Below are 23,493 nucleotides of genomic sequence, written 5' to 3'. Positions count from 1 at the left end.
CTTGCATCTCTTGTCTGAAGAAGTGTGATACAGACTGAGTGATAGCCACTGGTTATCGGTTAGCAGCTAGTATTGGTGTCATCAATTTTCCTTATTCATCACTGGTTCAATGGTAGTGTAGCTAATGTTTTTGTTTGCAAAATATGAGTTTGTGAAGCTAACTTTATGTTTCGCTGTGCCCACCACTGGATGTATAAATGCAGGTGAAAAGAGAGGTAACATCAAAAAAAACAATGGTCTCACCTGGTGACAGTCTCAGGTGTTGGACTTTGGAAATTAAGTCTGGGGAGGTTTGTATGTGGTGTGGAGTGTTTCCAGCCAGTAGAGCCAAAATTGTTGTAAGATGTTTTGCAGTGTTTTATCTTGTTGCTGCTGACAATGGGTCTGAGTGTCACCCCTTCTTGGAATGGCCTCTGGATGCAGTTTAAAGTAGAGAGAGTGATTGATAGAGCTCTCTCTTTCCAGTTTTTAGTCTGCTATTTTCTTGGTTGTAGTTTGGTTGGATCCTTTTTGGGGTCTCAGTGGTGTTACAATTAACTTGAACATTTCCATTGATGTAAACATTAAAATTTTTGGTACTCCTCAGTAGTTTTTATGGTAGATACCTGCAATTTCACTGTATTTTTTTCATTAAATATAATAATATTGATCAAGTATAAAACTCACTGTAACTGCAAGCTAATAACCTTTATACTGTTAATATATAATTTATAAAATATGACTGTTAAAAATTCTAGTAGTTGGAAAACAAATTATATTGAATTGATATAAAATATAAACGGGTTTCTGGGCAATCTTCAATGCATCACGAGAGAAAACAATAAATGGTAAATTTTTAACCCATTTTGTTGGGATGCGTGCGCCTGAATTAGTTTTCTTCAAAGGGAGGTGCTATGTAATGCACTGCATTACATAGCCTTTTTTCACAGGTCTATTACCCTCACACACTCCAGTCACAACCCCTGTCACACTTTTTGGGCCAACTTGTCCTGTCGACCTTCCCTAACAAGCGCAGATTATTGTAAACATTTCCCAATCGATAATCAGGGATACACTTGGGTATAAAATTGTGCAGTGTGTTCCTTGCTTTATTCCACAACCTCTTACGTGTCGAAATTTACAATTCAGACAGATAGCAGAGGCCAAAATCCACACTATTCTATATCAAGAGGGAAATAGTACAGACAAATAAAACCAGTTAACCAGAAACAGCAACAATAAGCAAAGTTGTATTATATATAACTAGTTGAGCACTAAGGAAAGTAAAATCTGATTTGTTACTGATGTCCTCATGGCTGCCAGAGTATGGAGGACCAAGTCTTCCATATCTAAAAATAAATACAGAAATAAATAAATGCTCAATAAATAAATAAGCATACAATTAATTGCCACCAAATTAATAAATGTAGGTAGAAAATAAATTAAGCAGTGAGACATAAATGTATATATCTCTTTTAATTAGCTTCTTTATTTATTCGCCTTTGTAATAATTACCTTATTTATTTATTGTCCGTTATACTCTTCAACTTTATTTATTAATTACTTATTTTTAGTATTTATTTATGTGCATGTTATAATATTTTTGTCTGTTTTATTCTTCCTTTGTATTTTTTTACCCTATATATTTCTGTGATGGTATTTATTTCTGCCTGTCGTTTTTACATTTCTGCCTGTTCTTTTTACATTTCTGTATGCATTTCTGCCTCATTATGCAAATGAGGAGGGGCTGTGTCTAAGGGCTCAACTTCTTCCCATTGGTTGGTTAGCATTTTACTGCGTCGGTCGAATCTACAGGGCTTTTCCCCGCACTAAAGCATTGTTTAGTAATGTCAAACTCAGCAGGCAGACGTTCAGTGGCCGACCTCTTACGGGAAGCTGCTAATAGACTGGAAGAATTAGAACGCTGTACATTTGGGATCTGAATGTTTTTCTGTGGTTTCAGATTCGGCTTTTCCAATCAATAACTCATCGGCAGATGATTTATTCTACAAAACAGACACCTCTCTGCAAGCACAGCAAGGGAGACAGTGAGCTACAACCATATTTCCTCAAAACGAGTCTCCCATCGCGCTGGGTGAATTACATTGGACCCTATGCAGAGCTCGCTTGATAAGAAAATATTGTAGTTGATTATAAAAGGCACAGTATGAATTATCAGATTCACATCCAGGCAATAAAAAGCACTACAGATTATCATTATTCTATCCATGTTGGTCTAATTTGTGAAGGAGGCGGAGTTTCATCAAGCCGATCCAACATTTTCCCCTCAGCTGCAACACTTGGGGTTCACGCTGCGTCTTTACGCATGATCCAGCACCGCAGTGAAGTTGGTTTGAATTTGGATATTGGACATTCAAGCTCCACGGAGTCAACGGGATCTAGCTCACAGTTGAGCTGATTGAGGGACTCCGATTTCGGCCAGCGTTTCTCAGCTGCTCCCTCCTCCCACATGTGGTGGTGCAGTTAGGGACCGTCAAAAAACTTTTGAACCAAGCACTCTTGAGAAACAAAAATCAATAAATTCCGTATCTTGTGACCACCTATAACAAAACTAATATAAACTCATGCCACTAAATAACATCTGTAAGGCACACTTGTTTTTATTCCATTTTAAGCTATTTTCAATTTTTAAGATTTTTCAAAAGACAAAAGTTGGCTGAAGTAGTAGAACAATTTCACAAAGAATTTGAGTTAGTGGAACACTCACTCAAACATAACATGACCTGGAAGCTATTGAAGAAATATCAGTTATTTTTATAATAAAATATCTTTAAAAATAAACAAAGGCTTAAATGGAATAAAAACGAGCCTCATCAGGCACACTCGTGCCTGATGAGGCACGAGTGTAATTACACAAAGAATAATTACACAAAGAATTTGAGTGAGTGGGTCACATGACCTGGAAGCTATTGAAGAAAAGTCCCAATTTTTGTCTTTAAAAATATTTTTAAAATTGAAAGTTACTTAAAAATGAATAAAAACAAGTGTGCACAGATTACAGATTTTATCTATTGGCATCAGTTTATATTAGTTTTATATTAGCTGGTCACAAGATAAGGAATTTATTTATTTTTGTTTATCAAGAGTGCTTGGTTCAAAAGTTTTTTGACAGTCCCTAAATGCACCACCGCGTGTGGGAGGAGGGAGCAGCTGATAGACGCTGGCCGAAATCAGAGTCCCTCAACCGGATCAACCATGAGCTAGATCCCACTGACTCCATGGAGCTTGAATGTCCAATATCCAACTTATAAACCAACTTCACCGCGGTCACAAAGATTTGCTCGCCATGTGGCAGCTAGCCCTCTGAAATCCACTCTCCAAACGGGAAATTTACTCGCATTTGCTGTCTGGCGAGTGTTAATTCCGTACCCTGCGTACAGCGTTCTAATTCTTCCAGTCTATTAGCAGCTTCCCTTAAGAGCTCAGACACTGAACGTCTGCCTACTGAGTTTGACATTACTAAACAATGCCCCACACAGCCCCTCCTCATTTGCATAATGAGGCAGAAATGCATACAGAAGTGTAAAAAGGACAGGCAGAGATAAATAGCATCACAGAAATATATAGGGTAAAAAAATACAAAGGAAGAATAAAACAGACAAAAATATTATAACATGCACATAAATAAATACTTAAAAAAATAAGTAATTAATAAATAAAATTGAAGATTATAACGGACAATAAATAAATAAGGTAATTATTACAAAGGTGAATAAATAAAGAAGCTAATTAAAAGAGATATATACATTTACAGTTATAAATTTCACTGTATAATTTAATTTCTACCTACATTTATTAATTTGGTGGCAATTAATTGTATGCTTATTTATTTATTGAGCATTTATTTATTTCTGTATTTATTTTTCGATATGGAAGACTTGGTCCTCCATACCAGAGGTGACTGCTCACGGCAGCTGCTATTCATGCAAACTGACACATCTCTTGGCTAGACTGACATTTTTAGATGCAGCTCAGTAATGGTCAGACTTTGTTTAATACTGTGGATTGTAGAAGCACACTTGCCACTGTGACAAACTGGGAGTTATAAACAAGGAACAAAATTGGTACAAAGCATCAACAGGTAATGCAGAGGAATGTTATAAAAATGTGCAAAGAGATCGAAATACTTTTCCAACTAAAATAAGCAATCTGACAAGAGACAGTTGAAACCAAGTGAACATATCCAGGACTACATAGCGATCTTTGACTGATAGATGTGGAATAATGGAAAAGTGCAAATGCTAAAGGTAATTTGACAAAAGGAAGTGAAATGATCACCACCAATAAAATCTATCCAAAGCCCTTTTATGACTAAAATTATGCAGAGTTCTAATACACTTGTTCACTTTGCCATCAAGCTTAGATAAATTGCTATTTATTGCCAATGAAATAAATAAAAAAATCACTGCTTATTCCTTATGTGCATTTTCAGGTTCTGGGTTATTACAACCGCCGTGGAATAAACCCTGAGACCTTTCTCAAAGAAATCAAGTTCATTGCCAGTGATCCTGATGAGGAACACTTCTTCAAAGTCACAGATGAGTCTGCACTAAAGGACATTGTGGATGCTCTTGGAGAAAGAATATTCTCTCTGGAAGGTCAATTAGTAATTTTAGTTTTTTTACTGAGGCTGTGTGAAGTGCTTATACAGTGAGGGAAATAAGTATTTGAACACCCTGTGACTTTGCAAGTTCTCCCACTTAGAAATCATGGAGGGGTCTGAAATTTTCATCACCATCATCATGTCCACTGTGAGAGACATAATCTAAAAAATAAAAAAAATCCGCAAATCACAGTATATGATTTTTTTAAATAATTTTTGTGTTACTGCTACAAATAAGTATTTGAATACCTATTAAAATCAATGTTAATATTTGGTACAGTAGCCTTTGTTTGCAATTACAGAGGTCAAACGTTTCCTGTAGTTTTTCACCAGGTTTGCACAAACTGCAGCAGGGATTTTGGCCCATTATGTGGAGGAGGATTTCTAAGTGGGAGAACTTGCAAGGTCTCAGGGTGTCAGTGTCAGTGGCTCATCTCTGTTTTCTGTTTGTCTTGTAGGTGTTAGCAATCATGGTCAGGAGTTTGGTCTGCAGATGGCTCAAGCTGGATTCTCTTCACATTTAGTTAATGTAAGTCGCTTATATGGAAACCATTTTTTTCATAATCAGTGTTTCATAAAACAAAACAAAATCTTATTTTTAGCATAACTTTGTACATATTTCCACCTTATTCCTGGCATGACTGCAACTTCCAGTATGATAGGGTCAGCAGTAGTTGCAGTGAAACAGTTTTAAACTTTTGGTATTCACTGAGCTGTGAGGGACCTCACATCCCGCCCCCTCCAGGTCGCAGAGTGTACCACTCCCCCCCATTCAGCCAATTTTGTAGCATGCTTGGGGACGTTGTAATGAATTGTGTGGGTTAATACACCCAAAAACGTAATATTTTAATTTATCTACTTGTAGCTTTGGCATCCTTCTGCTTGTATTACAAAATTGTGGTGAAAAAACACAAAAGTCATGGATTCTCAAAATTGACAACCTGGAAATCCATGACTTTCATTTGCAATTCCACAGCAAATACTGTGACATAATTGTTCAAAAAATTATATTAACATTTAACTTCCACAATGTCTTCCAGCAGGACAATGACCTGAAGCACACTGCTAAAGCAAAAAAGTCAAGTGGTTTAAGGGAAAACATTTAAATGTGGTGGAATGTCCTAGACCTCAGCCCAGTTGAGGATATCTGGTTAGACTTGAAGAGTGCTGTTCACAAGCAAGAACCGTCCAACACGAAGGAGCTGGAGCAATTTTAAACTGGCAAAAAATATAGTGGCAAGATGTGGCGAGCTGAAGGAAACTTATCCCATGCCACTTGCAGCTGGAATAGCAGCAGAAGGTGGCGCTACAAAGTACTGACTTGAGGGGGTGTATAGTTATGCATGCTGAAGTTTTCTGTTATTTTGTCCTATTTGTTTTTTGCTTCAAAATAACAAATAATCAATTTTCTTTTTTTTTTTTTCTTTTTTTTTTTTTTCCCCCAGTGTCCTGTCTAGCAATGTGGCAATAGGAATTGATGTCTCAATGCCAGATAGAGCTCGACAGATTTTGCTTTTACAAGTGGAGCAAACGGCTTTCGCCATAGTGCTCCACTTGATTTATGCTTGTAAATAGCTTTATTATGATTCCTGTAAGGAGAATTTCAAATTATATGGACATGACAATGGGAGAGTAAAGGAAGAACAAAAAGTGAAAGAAAAGAAAAAAAAGAGTAGAGGTGAAGGAAAGAGGAGATAAAAGGGAGAGAATGATAAAACCTTCTTTGTCTGCTCCATCACCTGGAAAGAGACACAAAAAGAACAGCACAACCAACAGACATAAAGCAACAGATACACTCGAATAACACCTAGATGCCATTGCTAAATCAATATATATTATTATGTAAGCTGACATGTGTAATGTGATATTTGAAAAAAGAAAGTGAAAGAACATAAATAAATAAATAAATAAATTATAAGATTACTGTATATAAGTGAACACTTAATACCTGGGACCCAGCACCTGTGGGAGATGTGAAAGTGCACTAGTTTAGGTGAAGATTATCCAGAAATAGCTTGATAGTGATTGTGGAGAACCGAAGACCCACCTTCCCCGAGCACAGAGGCAGGCGTCAGGGGACCCGTAACCCCGGACTCTCAAAGGGGTCCCTAAAGCAGGTCGCCCAGGAGGGGCCGACACAGGATATCTGCAACCCCCCCCCCCCCAAGGAAGGAGCAGAGACGACCCCGAAGGAAATCCCCCAGCCACCGCAATGCCGACGCCCTCAAGAGCCGCGGAGACGAGCCCGTGGGCTCCGCCGGCAGCTAGCCCCGCTGAAGTGGTCCCGGCCATGGGCCCTGAGGGCCAGAGGCCCCAGGGGCGCCCCGCCCCCGCGACGGGGGCCCCGGCCGCCCCCCGGGGGGCCAGGCCCCGCGAAGAGGCCGCCGGGAGTGGGCCGGCGCACGCCCGGGAACCCGCCCCAAACCCGAAGCCAACCAATGCGCCAGGGGGCCAAGGCGCCCGCCAACGAAGTGGAGGAGGGCAGGACGTGGGGGGATGGGCTCCGCACCTAGCGGAGACTTGAGATGTTCTTGGGAGAGGGAGCGGACCACACCCATACCTGGAAAAAAAAAAACTCATTCACCCCATCCCTCCCTTGTGCCCCACTCACCACACACAGAGAAAAAAAAAAAAAAAAGACGCTGTACACACATTCCCACATAACACTCACATCCAACACTGACCAAAGGGGGGGGGGGGGTCACCCCAAATCGACTATACGACTGCCTGTGCCCGACCCCCGGCCCCAGACCAGACGCCCCCCGGACCGGTCCCCCCCAAGAGGGCGGGCCAACACGACCCGCACGAGCCACCCGGCCAGAGCCCCCCCCTCCCCCTAAATACCTAATAAACCCCCTCCCTCCCCCCACCTTACCCTTGCCATCCCTGCCCCTGCCCCTCCTGGGGGGAGCGGAGGCATCAGCCCCAGACCTGGCAAGCCGCTGACTACACACCGCAGCCCCCCGCCAAGACCCCGGACACAGTGGCCCGCATCTCCTCCAGGCCCCAGACTCCTTGCCGCCATCGGAGAACGGGGGTGTGCAGAAGACCCCGATCCTCCCTACGCCTGCTCAAATGTTGTGTTGTTGCATGTTGTTCTCAAGTGCGTTTAAAAACTGGGAGCGCCGAAGGGGATGCACGGCACAGCCCACCCCCCTTCCGGAAGGTAGCTGTTGCCAGCGCACCCCCTCCGTGTGACTGCCCAGAACCCTCAATGTCTAAGTGGGAGAGGAGGTGAAGGGAGCCGTCCGAGGTGAGGCCCACACAACATAAGCCCCCTCCCAGACGTCTTCCCCCCACCCCTACCATGGCCTATATGAGTGTGCGATGTGAAAAATGTTTAAAATGAAAGTGTCTAAGATGCATGATAAAATTGGGGAGAGGCGCGTCACCAGAAAGTGGCAACCTCCAGTAACGCCCCCTCCCTCAGGACCTACATGTGTGGCGGCGTGATGGAGCAGGCAGAGGGAGGAGTCCGGGGATGGGGAGCAAATGACTGGGAAGCCAACCCAGGGAGCCAGCTCCCCTACTGACTCCAATAGGCACCCCCGCTCCCCGAAAGCCCCACTCAGAGACGGGGGCCTCGCCAGCGGCACCACCGTAGCCCGGGGGCCAGGGAGAGGCCGCAGAGCCCGCCAGCCAACCACCCACCAGGACCAACACCTCAACCCCCCCCAGCCCACCCACCAAGCCTACTTAAACTAAATAAATAAATAATAATAATAATAATAATAATAATAATACTAATAATAATAAGAGGGGGGGACCCCGGCCATCCGGCCCGCACGAGCCATCCCAAACCCCACCCCCCAGGTGAAACCCGCACCGGAAGACGACATGGACCAGGACCGGAACAGGGGGCCGGACACAAGCCCACCAGAACGTCAACTCCCCCCAACCCGTAGATTTAATCCCTCCCCAACACTAACGTTCAAACAACTCACCATACATTCGACAGTAGACATCCAGGCTGGGTAGGTCCCTACTCCCCCTCCTTTCCCCCTCCCCCCACTGGCAGAGTGCCTATCCAATGAAGGAGAAGAGCATCTGCCCAGAGATGTTAATGACCATGCCCCCCTACCAGCTCAACGGCCCCAAGGCCCCCCAGCGCACCAGAGGCCCCGTGCAGGCCGGATCCACCAGGCGCCCTACTCCAAGTGCCCCCAGGGCCCCAGGAACCCCTCCATCCAGCCACTGCGCCCTGCAGGAAGCAACCCACCGCCCCCTATTCCACTAAGTGATGGTGTTGATCAGAGGAGCCCAAAGAGACCAATCAGATGTGGAATCAGATGCTGTCTCTAGATTAATATGATCCAACAAAAGATCTCTATACTGATTGATACTGAGATTTTGTTTACTTTTCCAATTCATGAGGATAGTTTTCTTTGCGATACATAAAGCAGTAAAAACCATGTAAACTATTTCTTTTTTCAGAGGACTTTCCTCAAAATTACCGAGCAGGCAAACTGATGGGGAAGGTGTAATTTTACAGCTCAAGCACTTTGATAAGTCCTTACATATCTGTGTCCAGAACCTCTGGACTGGTGTGCATAACCATAACGCATGAAAATAATTATCAGGATGATTGCCTATGCAGTGTGGGCAGATATTAGATTGTGCCAGACCCATCTTGAATAATCTTTGTCCTGTGTAGTGTACTCTGTGAAGGATTTTGTATTGTATTAGTTGTAAGTTGGTGTTTCTAGTCAATTTGAAAGTTCTTAGACATGTCTGAGCCCAGAAATTTTGTTCAAAGGTGCCTGATAAATCCTTTTCCCACTTCATTATAGGTAGAGATATCGAATCATCTATTTTAGTCAGTGTCCTGTATGATTTAGACAGTAGTTTGGGGGGGGGGGTTAAATCTAGGAACTCTAATATATTAGTTGGGACTTGTAAACCACCATTAATATGCTTATATTTATTTTTAATTATAGATTTAAGTTGTTCATATTCCAAGAATTTATTTTTACTAATGCCATATTGCATATTTAGTTTAGCAAAATTGATGAACTCGGTTCCGTCAAGTAGATGTTCCAGATATTTAATACCTTTATTCTTCCAGTATGTAAAGTTTATCATTTTATTATTTTGTAGGATATCAGGGTTATTCCAGATAGGTGTACGACTGCATGGGATAAGGGATGACTTTGTCATTTTAAGGAACTCCCACCATGCTGTCAGAGTAGAACTAATGTTGATATTTTTGAAGCATGTATGCCGTTTTATATTTGAGCTAATAAACGGCAGATCTGAAATCATGATATTATTGCACATTTCCTGTTCTATATCTAACCAAGGCTCATCTAAAAGACTATTTTTTATCCATTTAGAGATGTATTGTAGCCTATTTGCTAAGTAATAGTTATGGAAGTTAGGCAGATCTAATCCTCCCCTGTCTTTAGTCTTCTGTATTGTCTAAGCTAATACGTGGGGGTTTATCTTTCCAAAGAAATTTAGAAATGGCAGAGTCTAGAGATTTAAACCAGTCAGATGATAGTTTATTGGGGACCATTGAAAATAAATAATTAATTCTAGGTAGGACCATCATTTTTATTGAAGCTACCCTACCCATAAGTGTGATTGGAAGCGATTTCCATCTTTCAAGGTCCTCTTCTATCCTGTTTAAAAGTGGGGCATGGTTAAGTTTAAGTAAATCTGTTAATTTATTCGACACAGTAATACCTAAATATTTAATATTTCCTGATTGCATTTGTAAATCTAGGGAGTTTTCGAGAGAGCAATTAATTGACAGTACCGTAGATTTAGACCAGTTTAACGAGTAATCTGATACTTTAGAGAAAGATTCTAGTATTCTAATTACTTGTAAAAGAGAATTATTTGAATGCTGGAGATAAAGTAATACATCATTCCGCGTACAGACTAATCTTGTGCTCTATTTTCATTTTATACCTTTTACAGCTTTTGTTTGTCTGATTGTTGCTGCTAGAGGTTCTATAAAGATGGCAAAAAGTGATGGAGAAAGAGGGCATCCTTGCCTGGTGCCCCTCTGTAGACAAAAACTGGAAGATATTTGATTATTTGTCCTGACACAGGCTGTTGGAGAATTGTATAGAATTTTTAACCAGTTTATGAATAAATCGCCAAAACCGAATTTATGAAGAGTAGCGAATAAAAATTTCCAATTTACTCTATCAAATGCTTTTTCTGCGTCTAAAGACAATATATTGGTTTTAATGTTTTTACTGTAGGAATAATCAATTAAATTAAGTAATCGGCGTGTATTTGTGGATGACTGCCTTCCTCTGATGAAACCAGTTTGATCTGGATGTATTATGAGAGGAGTTACTTTGTCTAATCTTTTTGCAAAAGCTTTACAGATTATCTTAATATCCACATTAATTAAGGATATAGGGACGATAACTAGTGGGCAACACAGGATCTTTGTCTGGCTTGAGCAGAAGGCTGATGGTGGCAGAGTTCATATTAGCTGGAAATCTACCTTTTTCCTGTATTTCTTGCAACATTCTGTGGAACGTTGGGGCTAGAATATTCCAGAACTCTTTATAAAACTCAGTGGGGAATCCATCTGGACCTGGAGCCTTTTTATTAGGCATGCTTTTAAGAGCTTCCTGGGTTTCAGCTGTTGTCAGCGGGGAATCCAGTGTCATTCTTTGGTTATCTGATAATTTAGGAAGTGTAATTTTATCCAGAAATTGCTTAATATCCTTCTCTGATGGATTTATCTGTGGTGTGTATAAAGATTTGTAGAAATCGCGGAAGGTATTATTTATACACTCTGGTTCACTTACTGTATTACCAGTTGAATCTGTAACTGCAAATATAGTAGTTTTCTCCTTATTTATTTTAAGCTGATTAGCTAGAAAGCTTCCTGACTTATTGCCATGTTCAAAATTTTCTATTCGGAGTCTTTGTATTAGAAATCTATTTTGCTTTTCAATATAGTGGTTTAGTTCTGATTTTACTTCACGGATTTTACCTAACTTTCCTTCTTCTTGAGATAATTCTAGTAACTTAAGTTTTTCTTCTAATTCCTGAATCTTTTTGTTTTCTTTTTTCTTTTTATGAGATGAGAAAGAAATTATTTAACCTCTCATCACTGCTTTTCCAGCTTCCCACAATATCGATGCCGATGTACCTGGTTGATCATTGTATTCTAAGTATGAGGCCCACTGTTCTTTAATGAATTTTATAAATTCTTCATCTTTAAGCAGTGATGTATTAAATCTCCAGCTTTTGTTTTGTGTGGTTATTTTTTTATTAATTAAGGTGAGAGTAACAGGAGCGTGATCACTAATAGCAATAGGATGAATTACCGTCTCTGAAACAACCGACAGCAGTGAGCTACTTATTAGAAAGTAGTCCAGACGAGAGTACGAATGGTGAACATTTGAGAAAAAAGTGTATTCTTTACTATAGGATGAAGAGAACGCCATGCATCGCAAAGACCAAAATCACTCATGTATTGTTTTACTACACTTACTGACTGCCAACTACGCTGAGTCCCTGTTTTATTCAACCTGTCTATATCGTTATTTAAACCAAAGTTGAAGTCACCTCCTATAATTAGTGAACAATCCCCGTGTTTTGAAAGTGCAAGGAAGAATTGGTGGAAAAAAGAGGGGTCATCAACATTTGGACCATATATACTGACAATACATAGCTTCTGGTTATGGATAGCTATTTTAATTATTATGTATCTACCTTCAGGATCTATAGTTTTATCTAATATTTTAAAACTAACGTTTTTGTGGATTAAGATTGCTACACCTCTCTGTCTAGAGTTATAGCAGGCCGCAGACACATTAGGGAACTCAGGTGAATTAAGCTCACTTGCATTTGTAGCTGATTTGTGGGTTTCTTGCAATAAGACAACATCTGCCTTTAATCTAGTAAGCTGGTTAATGATCTTCATTTTTTTCTCTCTGGTGCCAGCCCCATGCACATTCCATGTCACAAACTTTACATTCGCCATAGATGTGAGTGAGAAGTTAGAAGGTGCATGCCCTTGAGAAAATAGTCATACATAGACCCAGGTAGCATCTTATGATGTGCTTGTGATTGACTGATGATCAGGAAAGAAGCAGACAAATAAGATAGAAATACACAAAAAAATAAAAAAGTGCAAAGAGTAAGAGAGTGTGTAAAGGGATAAACCATAGCCCGTGCCTTCTGTACCCAACCGTGAACACCAACCATACCAACGTGCTCTTGAGCTGTGCGTGTATTTAATTTATCACCGTGTACCGATCTGTGCGTCTTATTTATTTATTTATTTTATTTATTTATTTTAAGTCATTGAAACATGCTTTAAGTCCACCTGTGGTGTAACTAATAAAGCCAAGGGGTGATCTTCTGATCCCTGAACAACTGTCCATTAATATAAAGTCTGTCAACCGATATGGTGGATTTAACGCCGTCCATCATGTATTTCTTCCTGATTGGGAACAGCACTCGCCTGCGATCTAGGATTTCCTTAGGAAACTGATCATTAACACACAAGTCTGTCCCTCTCAGTTCCCTGCCGCAACTTCTAACAAATTCTTTTTGTTTATAATGCTCAAATTTAGCTATGATCGGGCGAGGACGGGTTTTGTCGGGTTTCTTACCTCCGAGCCGGTGGACTCGATGAAAAGTGATGCTTTTTACCTGATCCGTCGGGATTTTTAGCTTCTGCTGGAGAAAGTTCCGGACCGTTTCTTCTGCTATCTCTCCCTGCTGCTCCTGAATGCCTGCAAAGACGAGATTATCTCTCATACTTCGCGACTGTATGTCCAGAATGGATTCCTTCATTTTCTTATTTTCGCCGGAAAGCTGGATAATCCCTTCGGTCAGCTCCGTAACCTTCCCCCTCAGCGCGTCGTTCTCCGCGGCCATAGCTGTTAGCTGGGCTTGGCTAAACTCCACCGACTCCCTTAGAGACTGAAACTCTCTGTGTAGAACCTCTACCAAGGCGAGACGCGCGTCAAGGCTGGTAAGCTTCTTGTCGATGGATTCTAAGATGTCACTGAAGTTCCTGTCGGGAGACAAAGTGGATGAAGAAGACGCACTGGTGGAATTAGAACGAGTGCGCTTAAGTGACGGTGTGCTAGCAGCCGTAGGCTTCTGGGCCTTCCCCATCACGATGCTATCAAAACACTCGTCCAGGTAGCACTCCAGGCTCGTCACGGTCTCTTCGTCCAGTTTGTTCCCTCGTAGAAAATAAGACAGTTGTAAATGTTTGGGCTTTAACTTTGTATTATTTTCAGTTATTGGTTCGTTCTTACCTTAGCTTGTTTGATTTGAATTACATGAACGCCTCCATTTTACTTACGCACAGCTCTCGCGAGATCTCAGCCACTCATCTCCGTGATCTCAGCCCTCAACAAATAATCAATTTTCAAAGTTGTTGGCATGTTCAGTAAATGAAATGGTGCAAACTCTCAATCCATTTTGATTCCAGGTTGGGAGGCAACAGAACATGAAAAATGCCAAGAGGGGTGAATGTTTTTGGAAGGCTTCTGTGACTGTGGTTTTAGGCACTTAGTAAATTGAATGGATTGAATGGCGTCTGGCTTGTTCTTATTTTAATATATTATCATTCAAAAGGCTAATATGTGGTTCTAAACTGTTTATGATGCAATTATGAACTGAAATAAAGTTATATAAACTATGAGACATAATAAATAGTTTTACATGTTAGCTAAAAGCATGACTGAATAGAATGGTTAATTAGTTTGGTTTCAAAAATATCTAAGCTCTAAGCTGCAATGAGATCTGTAGTAAGGTTCTTCCACAGCTGAGATCCAAAATAAAAAAGGCTTTACCAGTAAAAGCACCCTAAATCAATTCTAAAATGGACAGGTAGCCAACATCAAGACGGTATAATGTGAGCTCATTTTCTTGTCCTTGTCATCTTTCTAGCATCTGAGTTCCTAAGTAGCTGTAGTGGAGCTAAATTCATTTTAGGAAAACAAAAAGCTTTTATTAATTTATTTCATAATTTATAAAAATATGAACTAAAGTCTCTACAGTCTCTGTGACTGTAGAGACTTTAGTAGAGCCAAAATAAGCAGTTGCTTATTTGGGCTCTAAAATAAGCAACTATAAACACGAGTAAGGAGACCCGCTTGCACAGCTGCCCGATGAACACTGTGAACTGGTTGATATCATGCTGCCCTTCTGCATACACACATACTCCCTGAGAGGGAGAGTTGGAGACAAGACGAACAAATTAACCGTTACTGTCTGGAGGACAGAGTAGTAGCTGGACTACGCTGCCCTGTTGCTGACATAATTTAGTATAACAGTAAAGTTAATTTTGGCGTTAACTTACCTGTCCAGCAGACGGTTATATGATAATGGCAGATGATCTTTTAAATTCTATTCTTGATTTAACAGGAAGCCAATGAAGGGAAGCTAAAATTAGAGAAATATGATCCCTCTGGTTGATTTTCATCAGAACTCTTGCTGCAGCATTTTGGATCAGCTGAAGACTTTGAACTGCATTTTGTGGACTTCCTGATAGTAAAGAATTACAATAGTCCAGCCTTGAAGTAACAAATGCATGGACTAGTTTTTCAGCATCACTCCTGGACAGAATGTTTCTACTTTTGGCGATATTCCTGAGGTGAAAGAAGGATAGTCTGGAAACCTGTTTAATATGGGATTTAAATGGCATGTCTTGGTCAAACATTTCACCAATGTTTTGTACTTTCTTACCAGAGTTCAATTTAATGCCATGCAGATTGGGTGATTGATTGATTAGGAAGTTTATTTTATAAGGTCTCTGGACCAAAGATGACAACTTCTGTCTTGTCAAAATTTAAAAGCAGAAAATGTAAGGCAAGGCAAGGGCAAGGCAAGGCAAATTTATTAATATAGCACAATTCAGTACAGAGACAATGCAAAGTGCTTTACATGGTTAAAATATAGGAATAAAAGCAAGTAGGGATAGAATGTAGAAACAAAAAAGAACATTAAAAACGCCAAAACAGTTTAACTAGAGCATTCAAAGGCAATTTCAAATAAATGTGTTTTTAATCTCGATTTAAAGGAACTCAGGCTTTCCGCAGTTTTACAGTTTTCTGGAAGTTTGTTCCAGATAAGTGGAGCATAGGAACTAAATGCTGCTTCTCCGTGTTTGGTTTGTGTTCTAGGTCTGCAGAGCAGGCTGGAGCCAGAAGACCTGAGTGGTCTGGAGGGTTGATACACTGATAACAAGTCTGTGATATATTTAGGTGCTAAGCCATTTAGGGATTTATAGACTAGCAGAAGTATTTTAATGGCTATTCTCTGAGATACAGGAAGCCATGGAAGGACTTTAGAACTGGGGTGATGTGCTCTACTTTCTTAGTCTTAGTGAGGACACAGGCAGCAGCGTTCTGGATCAGCTGCAGCTGTCTGATCCACTTTTTAGGCAGACCTGTGAAAACACCGTTACAGTAATCAATTCTACTAAATATAAACGCATGGATTAGTTTTTCCAGATCCTGCTGAGACATTAATCCTTTAATCCTGGAAATATTCCTCAGGTGATAGAAAGCCAACCTTGTAACTGTCTTTAGGTGCTTTTGAAGGTTCAGGTCTGAGTCCATCACTACACCCAGATTTCGGGCCTGATTGGTGGTTTTTAGCTGAAGCAGCTGGAGCTGTGAGCTAACTTTTGATCTCTCCTCTATTGGTCCAAATGTTATTACTTCTGTTTTGTTTTTATTCAATTGAAGAAAGTTTTGGCACATCCACGTATTGATTTCTTCTAGGCATTTACTCAGTGCTTGAACTGGTTCATAGTCACCTGGTGACATGGTGATGTAGAGCTGTGTGTCGTCTGCATAGTTATGGTAGCTGATGTTGTTGTTTTTTATTATCTGAGCTAGAGAGAGCATGTAGATATTGAATAGGAGGGGACCCAGGATGGACCCTTGGGGAACCCCACAGGTGATTTTTGTAATCTCTGACGTAAAGCTACCTACTGATACAAAAAAGTCCCTGTCCTTTAAGTAGGATTTAAACCAGTGGAGAGCTGTACCAGAGAGGCCGACCCAGTTCTCCAGGCGTTCTAACAGAATGGAGTGATCAACAGTATCAAATGCTGCACTGAGATCCAATAGAACCAGCACGGTGGTTCTTCCACAATCTGTATTTATATGGATGTCATTAAAAACCTTGATAAGGGCGGTCTCTGTACTGTGGTGAGGAAACCTGACTGGAAAACATCAAAGCGGCTGGTCGTTGTTAAGAAGGTGTTTAATTGTTGAAATACAGCTTTTTCAATAATCTTACTGATAAATGGGAGGTTTGAGATGGGCCTGTAGTTCTGGAGTAGAAGTTTGTCTAAATTGTTCTTTTTCAGCAGTGGTTTGATATTTGCTGTTTTTAGGGACTGGGGGAAAACACCTGACAGAAGGGACGTGTTTATTATCTGAGTCAGATCAGACGCTATGACAGGCAGAACTTTCTTAAGGAAAACTGTGGGTAGAACATCAAGGCAGCATGAAGAAGAACTTAGCTGCTGAATGATCTGCTCTAAGCTTTTGTGGTTTATTTGGCTGAATTGAGACATTTTGTCAGGATAAGTTCCAGCTGAATACGGCTTTGGTTCTGGAGCTGGTGTGGATGTACAAACCTGATCCTCTAATTTTTAGGATTTTCTCAGTAAAGAAGTTAGCAAATTCATTGCAGGCCCTGGTGGAGTGGAGTTCAGAAGCCACGGACACAGGAGGATTTGTTAACCTGTCGACTGTGGAAAATAAGACACGAGCATTATTAATGTTTTTCTTAATGATCTCAGAGAAGAAAGATTCTCTTGCATTTTTCAGTTGTAAGTTATATCTGTAAAGTCTCTCTTTATAGATGTCGTAGTGAACCTGGAGTCTGTTCTTTCTCCACCTGCGTTCAGCTTTTCCACATTCCCTTTTTTCACTTCTAACTGCTGGAGCATTTCTCCATGGAGATTTTTTCTTCCCGGAAACAACTTTCACTTTAACTGGAGCAATGCAGTCAATGATGTCTGAGACTTTAGAATGAAAGTTATCTACTAGCTCATCTACTGAGTTGCAGCCCAAGGTTGAAGTAGCAGAGTAAGCTTGAATAAAAGTTTCCGTGGCATTGTCCTTAAAGGTGCGTTTTCTTACGATGTCCCTTTGGCTAAATGAGTCACTGGTAATGATACATTCAAAGGTAACGGAGAAGTGATCGGATAAGGCAACATCAGTTACATTGACCTGTGAAATGTTTAGACCTTTAGTGATGATCAAGTCTAAAATATGTCCCTGTTTGTGTGTTGGCTGTTTAACATGCTGAGTTAAACCAAAGTTTCTAAGTGTGTCACACAGTTATTTTGCACTTCTCTCTTCAGGGTTGTCAACGTGAAAGTTGAAGTCTCCCACAATAATTAAACAGTCATAGTCAACACATATCACAGACAGGAGGTCACTAAAACCCTTAAAAATGTTTGATGTGGACTTAGGAGGCCTGTACACATTGAGAAACATAGTTCGTACCGGGCTCTTTACCTGGAGAGCCAAATGTTCAAAAGAGTCGAATTTTCCTAAAAACACCTTTTTACACTTTAGTGAATCATTAAACAATGTTGCTACTCCTCCACCTTTCCTTTGCTGTCTGCTCTCACAAAGAAAATTGTAGTTTGGAGGAGTCGACTCCATCAGTATAGCTGCTTCACTAAATTCATGCAGCCATGTTTCTGTTAAAAACATTACATCAAGATTATTGTCAATAATGAAGTCATTGATTAAAAGGGATTTTCCTGACAGAGATCTAATGTTTAATAAACCCAGTTTATATGACTTAGTGGTTGATGATGTCTCTGTGACAGGGTGCATCTGACAGTTTATGACTTTTAAGTATTTGTTCCTGTTTATCCTTTTGTTTTTCTTATTTCTGCCACGTATTTTCACAGATATTCCATAATCTCCGGCAAAAGGCCCAAGCTGATTCTGGAAACTGTCATGTCTGATAAACGTGCGGCCAGGGCCCGATCTGTATCACAGCAAAGTCATTTGGAGTTCCTCAGTACCAGAGTGTTTCTGTGATACGTAGAGGAGGAGGATCTGAGGCTCTGAGGCCTTTGGAAAATCCTGGTTTATTCACAGCAGAATGGCTATGTGGAGAGGATGTCATCTGTAGGCCAATCTTAAATACTTTGTTCATGTTGTGAGAAAATTCCAGAAAAGGAACTTCTGGGCTTTGTGGAGAAGAAGGGGAGGCGGGTCCGGTCTGGACCGGTGTTCGTGACGATGGAGGTTCTTGGTCCTCTCTTTGTCCTACTGAGATCTCGGATGAATCGTCCTGTAGCTCTGACAACGCCTCATTCTGTGTCATCTTTCTGGCCATCTTTATCTTGGCTTGTTCGGGCTGCACTGGGCTTATCATTTGTTTTGGCACTGGATGTACTTTGTTTTGGAACAAAGCTGATGACCCATGGTTCACAGAATAGAAGATGTTTGAAATCAGCCGTTTTGCATCTGACCTATTTAGAGAGAAACAATCTCTGTTGACCAGATGTCTTCTTTCCAAAAAGATGTTAAAGTTGTCTATGAAGGTTACAGTTGCTTGTTTGCATGTTTTTTTCCAGCCATTTGTTTAGCATCAGAATTCTGGAAAAAATCTCATCTCCACAATTTACGGGCGCCCGAGGCCCGCTAAGAAACACCTTGACATTTTTGCCATCAACTAAGTTCAACAGACAAATGTAATCCTCTTTCAATACTTCTGATTTTCTTATCGTATTGACATCCTTCAGGGCTTCAGCTTGTATTATGAGTTTTTCCAGGATCGGGCGTTCTTTCAAGACCCTTGGATGGTCTGTCTGAAGGATGTCTGTTAAATCAGACACCCGGCCACAGTTCCCGTCGTTATAAATCAACACCTCTGTGTTTTTCTTGTTGCAGAAATGTTTAATCCCCCTTACAGATCCATTGCATAATATCAGGGTCCTCGGCCCTGTGGCATGTCTTTTCTCTGATGTCTTAGAACGAAAATCGTTGACATACCTCTGGTTTTCGTCCTCCTGGGTCACATTTTGGAGCGGAGCGTATCTGTTTAGTAACGGAATTACAGCATTTCCAGCAGGTTTACTCCTATCATTTGTTTTGAGAACAGCCCGCTGTTGTTTCCCTTGTCTTGGGACATCTCTCTGTAGTCTCGGCCAGTTTCCTTTGTCTAGGTGTGGGGTTCGTTGATCCTTTGGTCTTGCACCCAGAGGGGTCCAGGGATTCTCATTTTCCTCAGGGAACTGTTTGTTCGCTGAGTCGCTGGGCTGGTAGTCACTGTTAGGAATCACAGGCAGGGTTGTTTCATTTCCATGCGCTGCGTTTACATCATAATTCACTTCGAGTCGACAGATTTCCAGTTCCATAACAGCTATCTTCTGTAAAAGCTTGTCAAAGTCCATTGTGGTGAAGGAAGGCATATTTTCAAAATCAAAATCAAAAATCAAAAATAAAAAAAAATAAAATAAGTAAAAGAAAATAAATAAAATAACTAAATCCAACTTTCTGCGGTTTAGGTTAAGAGATAAAAAGGAGATAAAAAGTAAAAGGCAGGAAAATGCAAGCAAGCAGGGAGCAGAGAAAAAAAAAAGGTTTTGATATCATCAAGATATTCCTGTAGTCCAAGTAATTGATCGGATTTGTCAGGATTTATGGATAAATATAGCTGAGTGTCATCAGCATAACAGTGGGAATTAATCCCATGCTGTCTGATAATTTTGCCAATGGGAAGTTGGTTGCTCGTGACCATAGGTCGTGACCGAAAGAACGAGATCCCGGATCCAAGCGGCTGAAATGAGTTTTCTCCGTAGTGTGTCTGGGCTCTCCCTTAGAGATAGGGTGAGGAGCTCAGTCATCCGGGGAGGACTCAGAGTAGAGCCGCTGCTCCTCCACGTCCAGAGGAGCCAGTTGAGGTGGCTCGGGCATCTGGTAAGGATGCCTCCTGGACGCCTCCCTGGTGAGGTGTTCCGGGCACGTCCCACCGGGAGGAGGCCCAGGGGAAGACCCAGGACACGCTGGAGGGACTATGTCTCTCTGCTGGCCTGGGAACGTCTTGGGATTCCTCCTGAGGAGCTGGCCCAAGTGGCCGGGGAGAGGGACGTCTGGGCCTCCCTACTGAAGCTGCTACCCCCGCGACCCGACCCCGGATAAGCGGAAGAAGACGGACGGACGGACGGACGGACGGACGGGAAGTTGGTTGCATAATGTCAATAGTTAACTCAACATTATATATTATATATATTATATATATGGCTGTCAGTTTTAACGCGTTATTAATGTGTTAACTTTAGGAAATAAAAGTCCTTCAAATCCACAAAGTAACTTTACTGAGTCATAAAATAAAATTCCATTATGTAATACATTTTAAAATAAATACATAGATTCATAGATAAATCAATATATTTTAAAATAAACAACATATTCTTGAATTAAATAAATAAAAAATTAATCTCAAGATAAATGGATAAATTAATATACAATATATGTTGGAATTTAGTCCTATAGATGCAAGATCAAATTAACTGAATTTAAATTAATTAAACAATGCATTTTATTGCTTAATTAAATATATGAAATGGCTTTGTCAAAGAATATTCTTTGAATAAGAGTTTTTTGAATGAACTCCATGCTTGAAAGCTTGTCAGTAAACAAGACTATTCTATTGGAATGTGATGATTACCAGGATTCTCAGAGAGAGTTTTGTTCTTTGTATTTTATTTGTTCAGGTTCTTGCAGCTGATTCTAGTCCTGTGTTGGGTAACCTAGTAGAAAATATGCTATGTCAGAATCTAAGCAGTATGTGTACCATCTTACACACATAGCTTATTCATACAGATAATCTATGCATTTTACATGTGACAGGGTGCCAAGAATGAAAATCCGTTTTTCTTGTAGCTGTGCTTGGACTGAACCCTTCAAACCCCGTAGCACCTCACCGGTATCTGCTTGGTGCCCATTGGAAAGCAGGACCGCTTTTATCACTTCTATATGGCTTTTATTATTATCTGAGTTTTTAAACATACTAAAAATTTTAGAGGTCATTATGTCATTGTATAAATGAATGTATTTTAGCTATTAAAAGAACAAACTACCACAAGTCCCCACCACTCCACCCAAACAACCTCCCTCACACATGAGCAAATATCTCAAACAGTTAAATGCAGGTTTTTCTGCAGACCATACAGTTAATCAGCAAACATTCTATAAGTTACCTGGCCACCATTTGAGATAAGACCCACCACTGGTGTGTCATCTGCAAATTTTAGGATGTTATTTATGGTTTGTGAAGGTGTGCAGTCGTGTGTGTTTAGGGATTTTCTTTTAAGATATTTTGGTTCTTCATTCAGGTGAAATCATAATCTACTAGATTCCATTTAAACTGAAGTAGTGGAAACACGGAGCTCTTTAATAGAGTCCAGATGGTTTTCCTGAACTTTAAGCAGCGAACAAACCATTGAGACATGAACCTGAAAAACAGACTGCGGAACTGTTCCAGTTCCACATCTGTGGCATAGGCACAATATGGGAAAACGAATAACATAGCTACCTTAAATATACATTGCCGGTATTGATTTGGACATTGGTACAGACTATTTTGTCTTTTGCTTTTTTTCCCTCTGTAAATAGATCAATTATTCTGCAGCTCTAGATCCAGACTATACACATCTTATATTTGCTGCCAACTGTGTAGTCATTCACAGTGATCCCTAAATCATGTCTTTACAGATGCAATGATCTAATACACTGAGTATCTGCAGTATAGGCTGCCAGAATATGAATTCATCTGCTTACATGGGTGTTTATTCTGTTCAACTGAGATTGTAGAGAAGTTTGGGGTTATTTTTGTTCCAACTTTGCATGCAGATTTTCTGATACCTGCTCAGACACAAGAAACTTTGTCATACATTTGTCAAGACACTGGTGACAGATGTTGTGCAAATGTGCATCCCAACACCCAGTGTATAAATCTAACATTTTGTTTTCAGGATGGTGTTCTGCTTGGAGCAGTAGGTGCCTATGACTGGAATGGTGCCGTGCTAAAAGAAACAAAACAGGGTAAAGTAATTTCACCAAAATCCTCTTACAAGGATGAGTTTCCAGAAGCCCTGAAGAACCATGCTGCCTATTTGGGTAAGTTCAGTTATTCTCAATTGATCTTATTCAATGTTATTGGGAAAATTCAAAGTTATTCAGGTATTTGTGATTTAAAAAAATGTTAAAATTGTTAAAATTGTTAAAGTTAACAATGCAAGTTCTGTATTCAAATTCAACATTAAGCTCTTCTTTATACAATGACAGAAGCAGACATTTATGCTACCATTGTAGTTGCCCAACATGAACCCTATTAAAAGGGTGTCTGGGCTGTAACATTCAACCCCAGGAACATTAGTGAACTAGAGTTTTTTTCCCATGGTGTTTGGGATTGTATTTCTCAAGAATGCTGTCAGAATCTTGTCTTTGTTACCTCAAGGCTGGACTATTGTAATTCTTTACTATCAGGAAGTCCACAAAATGCAGTTCAAAGTCTTCAGCTGATCCAAAATGCTGCAGCAAGAATAGAATAGAATTTCAAGAATATAATTTAAATCAGAATCAGAATCAGATATACTTTAATAATCCCAGAGGGAAATTACTGTTCCAGTACAACCGCCATCACATACATCACAAACATTTCAGGGGGAATGATTTACTGAGGCAATGCTACCAAGGAGACCGCCCACAGGGTGCTGCCATTGACTCTGTGGAAAGATAGGAGCCCGCTAGGAAGGGAGAAGGAAAAACACATATATCACACTTTATCCTATTTCCAGGATACAGTTTGAGATATCAAAAACCACAGCATCAAAAGCACATATCACGAGACACATATAAGCAGAAGGTGGTCTGCATTGTCAATGGCTTTGCAGCAATCCCTCA

At 40.5% G+C, this 23,493-nt stretch overlaps 1 protein-coding gene across 1 annotated transcript in view; it reads left to right on the top strand.

Moving 5' to 3' along the window:
• LOC105921235 (integrin alpha-11) overlaps positions 1–23,493 on the top strand; it is a 226,260-nt gene that overhangs the window by 115,186 nt on the left and 87,581 nt on the right. Inside the window, exons 9-11 of the mRNA XM_036130878.1 lie at positions 4,433–4,598; positions 5,062–5,132; positions 22,563–22,707. Of these exons, the coding sequence (XP_035986771.1) occupies positions 4,433–4,598; positions 5,062–5,132; positions 22,563–22,707 (382 nt within the window). The remainder of the gene's footprint in view (positions 1–4,432; positions 4,599–5,061; positions 5,133–22,562; positions 22,708–23,493) is intronic.

This window comes from Fundulus heteroclitus, unplaced genomic scaffold, assembly GCF_011125445.2.
Source record: "Fundulus heteroclitus isolate FHET01 unplaced genomic scaffold, MU-UCD_Fhet_4.1 scaffold_39, whole genome shotgun sequence".
NCBI lineage: Eukaryota > Metazoa > Chordata > Actinopteri > Cyprinodontiformes > Fundulidae > Fundulus > Fundulus heteroclitus.
This window is presented reverse-complemented; position numbering and strand designations above follow the sequence as displayed.